Source organism: Meleagris gallopavo, chromosome 6 (assembly GCF_000146605.3).
Source record: "Meleagris gallopavo isolate NT-WF06-2002-E0010 breed Aviagen turkey brand Nicholas breeding stock chromosome 6, Turkey_5.1, whole genome shotgun sequence".
Classification (NCBI taxonomy): domain Eukaryota; kingdom Metazoa; phylum Chordata; class Aves; order Galliformes; family Phasianidae; genus Meleagris; species Meleagris gallopavo.
Genome location: NC_015016.2, coordinates 32,178,988 through 32,186,360, shown reverse-complemented (window position 1 = coordinate 32,186,360; position 7,373 = coordinate 32,178,988). Strand labels below are relative to the sequence as shown.

Sequence of the window (7,373 nt, the reverse complement as noted above, 5' to 3'; positions counted from 1 at the left end):
CCCAGCACTGTTGCTTGAGATCACCGATACTGGAAATGAGCATTTTTTATTTTTTATTTTTATTTTTTAATAACAGGAAGCCTTGAACAACCTCTAAAGCTGTTAATTCACAAGCAGTTGTAGCTTACATCCACTCCTTCCTGTGTTCTCATTTTTGACTTTTCTCACATTATTGGAAGACCACATTTACATATGGTCCTTAGAAATGAACCCATGTTGTACAAAAGGCTATTCTAATCTCAGTGCTGCACAGATCTTGTTCTGATGCAATGCTAAGTCTGAATTTCACCTATTTCACCCAAAGAATACTCACACGGACTAGGAACCTTGCAGACCAAGTACCCAGGTACTAAGTATGTAGTATGTATTTTTGTCAGATTTATTGTGTGTACTTCATTAAAGTAGAGACAGGTAGGAATTACTGTTTATATAATAAATTATCAAAATCCCAACAGAATTTGAAGATTCATTTTTTTCACATTTCTTTTAAAGATGCAGTTTGCACCGTGATGTTAAAAAAAATTACAGCTAAGCTGTAGTACTGCAAAGAGGACTATAATTGACCATTTCTGTATCATTAAATACAGTGCTACCTCCAGCATTTATGACAAAAATATATTTTCTACTTAGAATTCTGTACAACCCCGCCCCTCACCCCACATATTTATAGTAAAGAGAGTACTTGCTGTAAAATATTGCTACAGTCATAATGTAATTTGCATTTGCTGGAAGTTCAAACTGCATTAGGTTACCTTCCACTTTATTGGTTTGCAAAGAAAAAGGACTCTTTAAAAACAATTTATTTTGAAAGCAAGAGAGGTCACCATAGTGCAACATGAAAAACAGATTAATACAGTTATTTGACACTATACTTCATTGTTCCCTCCTAGTAACAGAGTGACTACTCCAATTAAGATTATTAAATAGGGCAAGTAACCCACCTAAAAGAGTCCTCTTTCTCTCTCTTTTTTTTTATAATGAAATATGTTATATCTATCAAGGGAATTCACAAGATTGTTAGTAATTTCAACTTTCTATTATGTGTTATCACCTTTACAGAAATTCCTAAGGAATGTTAGTGCTAAAAATACATTAGTAAATTCACTTTTCACAAAGTACTCTTCACTTGAACTCAGACTTTAAACTTAAACACAAACTCTCATTCTTGGCACACCCTTTGCATTTTACATTGCTGCATTTGAAATTCAAACAATTTTAAAATAAAACAGTATTTAGCAAATACTCTAATTAGACTAAAACAAATACTCTTGACTTCTTTAAAGCAAGTCACTGTCATCTCCTACTTTGATATGTTTCCAGCTTCAATTATGATTGTCTTGTAAGTACATTATTATAGCTTTTGCACCTACCCAAGGCAGTATGAGATCTGCTGCAAAAAGCATAGCATTAAGAGTCACTTATTTATATATTTTTACTTACATTCTCATACTAATGTAATAACCATAAAATATATTTTAGATTTGTTAAAGAAAAACTATTTAAAATTTTAATGATTAGCTACGCCACAGGAAAGGTTTTTTTTTTTTTATATGTAACAGCAACTACAGCTTAATTTTGCTTCAACTTGAAGCAGTACCACTGATCACAACATAAAGACAGTTGCATGAAACTTGGTGACAGAATTCAAATTAATGTAAGCTTGTTCAGCTACTCCAAATTAATCCAAGCTCTAAATGCCTGATAGAAGACCTGTGCAAATATGCTTCAATTCAGTTTATCTCAACATCATAAAGTAGCTGAAGGGGCCTGTGGAAACATTAGTGCCACAGAAAGAAAAATAATTTATGTGAAAGTCTGAAAGAACTTGAGTTCAGATGCTTCCAATTATATGCATCTCAAGAAAAGAATTATATTAAATTCTCTTTTTTTTTTCCCCCGCCTCATCAACTCACCAATTCTCCAGAAAACATTTATATTAAATTCCCTGCCCCCCCCCATCAACTCACCAATTGCCATAAATATTTCATTTACGTTCATAGATGTTTTGGCAGATGTCTCCATGAACAATAAACTGTTATCATCTGCATAAGCTTGTGCTTCCTGAAAGAAAATACTGCATTAGTCCTTTCTTTAAAAAGTTAAAGCCTCACTTTATTACACCTCATACTCTTACTGCTAAGGAAGAATTTCTACTCCATTTTGAAAAAAGGTTTGCTGAAACCCTCATGACAGCATGTTATTCATTAGCTGTGGGGAAGTTGCAACTCCATCAAGCAGTTAAAAGAAATGCAATCTTAAAATCCTTATCTGTCTTAAAAAAAAAGTAATATTCCAGATCAAATCTAATACAAAACTAAATAGTAAATATTAGAAGGACAATCCTACTACAAGACTCTAGTTGTAATAGCATGAATAAGTAACAGACATCAAATGCCAAAAAGCCCATTATCACCTCTGTAAAGAATTACCTTCAATCTTTCACCCTCTAAAGCAGACTGATCAGAAGTTTTAGAATAGAGTATTTCTGTCAGGATAATAAAACTAGTAAGGAGAATCTAATGTCTTGTCATATGATCTCCTTTGCCAGCCTGAATTTCCATCTGAAATACACATGTGAAATATTTCTGTTCCCTATTTTTGCCAGTTCCTGTTAGTTCAGCTATGAATCCCTGGTGTCCTCAGATTATGTAAATGCCTTTGAATTCAATGGGAAATCTGTATGAAGCCAAACTATAATACCTATGATGAAAAAAAGAAAAACTGTAGTCTAGTTCAATATTCATTTAAGTAACATATGTCTTAACACATGTAATTGTGTCAGAAATAACACATTTACCAATATTTAAAAATCTGAAATGTATTTGCAAAGGACTATCAAACCCATGAAGATGACAGTGAAAAAGTGTTAAGAACATAACTATAAGAAACAAAACTAACAGAAAAAGCTCCCACACAGTACAGGTAGTTCTCCTTTCATAATTAAATTTGATTAAGTTTTTTTTTTTGGTCTACAAATATACATAGCATTTGTCACATACTGCAATTTTTCCACAGAATACCAGATTTTTCTGTGGTAGTTTTTGTGTTGCAATTGACATGAAAGAATACAATTTCTGAGAATGCTGAATTTAGGTTGAAAATACTTAAAGTTACTAATCTTTACAGACTGATTAGAAAGTTATACAAGGGTTCATTATCATATGCAGCAGTATCTTGCAGAATGACACAGATGAAAACAGTAACAGAATTAATGACTAATAAATAAATATGTATTTGAACCACATTAAAATCAATCAGTCCTGAACAAATGAGAACATCTGTAGTGAGTTTTATTTGTTTTGGAAGTCATTTTCTGATAACTAAGTTTTCAAAAAGACCTTAACAGAAGAGCACGTGTGTATCAATACAAATAAAAATAATGCCATGAAAAGCACAGTTAAAAGCTGAACACTGCTTCAACAATATACCCTGGCAAGTTAAGTCTATCAGTCACCTCCGTATCATAAGATTCTCAAAATTCTCCTGTGGATAAGTCAGAGAGCTTAGGAACAAACTCTGTGCAGATCATTCTATTGCTTTCACCAACACTGTAATTATAGATAATTTTGAGTGGAAAACAGGAAAAGATCATATCACAGAACAGAAATTCAATTAGCTTAAAAATACGCAAATAAATTAGTCTATTGCCATATATCATTTGTATAAAAATATTTCCCAGCAGCATCTAGAATTAGCCTCTCTTGAGGTTTACATTTAACAGTATCACCTCCATGACAACCACCCAGTCTATGCGTATAAGCTCCTCAGTAGGTCTTTTTACCTTTTACTCCAAAAAGAAGAAAAAAAAAGAGCTATTTCTATAAGGAGAAGGTATGCACATACCTGGAAATCCACAGCTCTTTTGTTAGCTAGATCAGCTTTGTTTCCTGCTAAAGCTATTACAATGTTAGGACTTGCTTGACGCTGAAGTTCTTTGACCCAGTTTTTTGCTCTGGCAAAGGACTCCTGTTAATGATTGCAAAATGATGCAAGTTGAGTTTTACCATCCTTTTGCACTTACCTATTATCCCAATCTCTGTAATCTATACTTCAAGCAAAATGTCAATTAAAGCAAGGTTGCCACCTTTGTCCTAAGACGCGTTCACAGAGTTTTTTAAATGATACATTCCTACACTAATTTTTAGATGTTCTCAGTTATGACAGTGCTGAAAAAATAAAGATACAAAGATTTATGCAGACTAAGCAGAGATACAGAAACAGTTGAGAGAAAATTAGAAATTTATTTTATCCTCTAGAAGAATCAAGTTTATGAATAAATTCAAGAATTCTCAACATTTCCAATTATTGACCACCATTACAGTAGAGGGATGCTGGGTTTTTGAAAGCTTTGTTCTTTAAATCTTATTTTTACTAAAAGCATACAAAGCTTATCTGATGCAAGTTCAAACAAAAAGAAATCAGTTAATGTTATGTTATAGCTTCAGTAGATTATGCTGCCTTTAATCCCTACCTTCTATTTTGCAACAATAAAGCATGAATGCAACACCTTTCACCATCAGAAATAATTTGTCACCAGTAGTGTGGTGAGCAACATCTTAATTCAGATGAACTGAGATAAAGGTGGGCTTGAAAAAAACCGCAAAGGCATTTGCTTTCTCTAGGTTTTTTTTTTTTTTAATTATTATTATTGTTACTTTTTAATTTAAAGAACAAGATAAGGGATCTCTTGGTAAAGAAAGATTCCAGGCACAAATTAATACCACATAGCCCAACATTAAGTGATGAATTGATACAGAACGCACACAAGACAGTTATACATAAAAACAGCAGATACAAAATCACTAAGAACCCCCTTAACTCCCACTTCAATTGTACTTACCTCATTTGTAATGTCATATACAACTATAGCTGCTTGCGCTCCTCTGTAGTACATAGGGGCTAAACTGTGATACCGCTCTTGCCCAGCTGTATCCCAAATTTCAAATTTTACCGTCGTATCGTCAAGACACACAGTTTGGGTTAGAAAAGCAGCTACAAAAAAGACAGAGGTGCTGAAACCAGAAGTCTGCTTGTACAAAATTATGTTCACTAAAGATGAATCAAGCATGATTTCCTTGACAACTGTAGCCTATTATTAAAACATAGCAGGTCTGAAGCCAATAGATTGTAACTGATCAACACAGAAGAATTAAACAATCAACCTTTCCTCACATTAAAGACATATGGAAGCAAAAATTAGGAAGAATTCCCATTATTCTTTTCCAACAGTTCATCTCAGCAACCACAAGATTTCTCTCACCTCTTAGATACCTCTCATCTTGATGCAACAAACAGCATTTCTTCCAACAGCTCTGACATGTACAATTCTGTACATCTATATTATTTGAACAGAATATTAAAGCCCAGAATTCCAGCTCTTGACAATCCCACCTTGGTTAAAGGTTATAGAAGTACAAGTAAGTTTTGAAATTTTCTTGCTCATAAAGCAGTCATACAGGTGTATTTTTCCCTTTGTAAGTCATCTCAAAAATTACTTCAAAGCATGATTTCCACAGCCTGCAGTTTCAGGGAAATTTGTATCTTCTGCCACTACAGCTTAACATGTTTATCTGCATATCTAAAACCTACATCTGTTATTACTTTAAGTTACCTACTAATCACAAAATCAGTGAGTAGTTAATAGCAAGTCTTCAAATAGTTAATCTTAGAAAATATTTTCCATTCTGATTAAGGTTACATACTAGAAACACAGAGGTGTTTTTATAGAAACCATATTTCAAAATTATGCTAAAAATCTCAATAACATGCTAAAGGAAGGCCCCTACTTGCTAGAAAAACAAACTGGGGCTCTCATCAACACACATGCTCACAGTGGTCAGTTTAAATCTGTTGAAATCTGCCTTTAGCGGCACTGACCAGTAACTCTTGCACACCTTGGATGTTATCCTGTCCCACATACTCCAAGACACTATGAATCACTCCTGAACTGCTCTTGTGGTAACCTTCAACTCAGCATATTACAATAAAAGCAAGTCAATCTTGCTTTATATATACAACACCACAACTAATGTAGAGAAGTTGACTACTGAGCAGCCAGATGTTCCTGCATCAGAGGTACGAGCATCCACCAGGGATGAGCAAGCAGGTTGGAGAAGAAAAAGGCTTTGATGTTCCAATGTTAAATCACTAGGTGTCTGAAAGCTAAATATCCAAGCACTGGTAAAATAGGCTTCCCTTACCAGCTATTAAAGCAGCCCAAAAACAGAACGAAGATAAAAAAACCCACAACCAACCCATTCTGTACTGTACTAAGGGTTTCCTCCTCAATCATCAGAATGTTACATTTCCCCAAGGCAGAGACAAGATGTTAAACAAGCGGAATTTGAAGTTTTTCAAGATACTATTGTCTTCAAGAGAATGTACCTACTCTCCACAAATGAAGGGATGCACTGAGAAATATATTAAACAAGTGTTTTATTCTTTGTCGCCCTCTAGTTTTTGTTGAAAGGAACCATTCAATGATTACAAAAGAATGTCAGTCAATTTCTGCAAACAAGTCAACTTTCTTTTAGACTGCAAGACCATATTTAATTGATAATTAACTATGTTAATTAACTCAAAGCATACTATCCTTTATTGCCATACTTTGCCTTAAGTAGCTAACAAGCACTGTTGCATTAGTCTGAAGTGGCAAAGTCCAGTTATCAAGTACAGCACCATCCAATGTCTGCTTTTCACTGCATTCTTTCAGAAGTTCTTATTCAAGCTCACAATGCACATAAGCCTCTCTTTGTTAAAAGGCCCTTCTGAATACAAAGATAATTATGCCTAAAGCAAATGCAGTGTACAGTTAGATAGCTTTCTCTACAGAAAACTTTCTGAATCCCAACACTGCTGAATTTAATATCTCTCAATTGCATAGTATGGCATTTTCTTGTTTCTATTTCAAACAGAAGAGTAAACTAATACAGAGATTACACTGAGCATACACATGAGCTTGGAGTTAAGTCTCTTCTAACCTTTGTATAGCTTTTATATAGTGGAACAGTTTAGGTTTTTCCTAATCCTACCCAGAAACAAAAACGGGAATACAAAAAGGACTTTAAATAAATTAAAAAAAATAATAATCCATGGAAGTGAAAAAATTAATCAGTGAAAAATATTAGTTTTATTATTTCCTATACCCAGACTTTCTTCTGTCAACTTTTCAATATATCTTTTGGAATGCCTTCTACATTACCATAAAGCATACGAGGTGATACACAAACCTTTCATACTAACACCTATCCTAAATCCATTACAAAGGATACCAAGTCAGAAATAAGTAAAACTGTTAAAGGAGAAAAGAGTTCTGTGTATGCTGACAGATATACAAAAAACATACACCTAATACTCAGAAACAGTGTAAAAAA

The 7,373-nt window shown here is 33.7% G+C and overlaps 1 protein-coding gene across 1 annotated transcript; it reads right to left on the bottom strand.

The window, feature by feature from the left end:
• Positions 1-43: 43 nt before the first annotated feature.
• RAB5A (RAB5A, member RAS oncogene family) lies at positions 44-7,051 on the bottom strand. Its single transcript, XM_010712807.3, has 3 exons — positions 4,841-7,051; positions 3,844-3,966; positions 44-2,061 (listed from the first exon to the last, which is right to left on the bottom strand). Exons 1-3 carry the CDS (start codon positions 5,066-5,068, stop codon positions 1,846-1,848), a joined length of 567 nt encoding a protein of 188 aa, XP_010711109.1. The 5' UTR covers positions 5,069-7,051; the 3' UTR covers positions 44-1,845.
• Positions 7,052-7,373: the final 322 nt, after the last annotated feature.

Excerpts from the sequence above, each read along its gene's own strand:
- RAB5A (XM_010712807.3), bottom strand. The coding sequence starts at position 5,068 with ATGCTTGATTCATCTTTAGTGAACATAATTTTGTACAAGCAGACTTCT. Across the intron at positions 3,967-4,840 it reads TATATGACATTACAAATGAG|GAGTCCTTTGCCAGAGCAAA; the intron begins GTAAGTACAATT and ends AATCATTAACAG. Across the intron at positions 2,062-3,843 it reads AAAGAGCTGTGGATTTCCAG|GAAGCACAAGCTTATGCAGA; the intron begins GTATGTGCATAC and ends ATTTTCTTTCAG.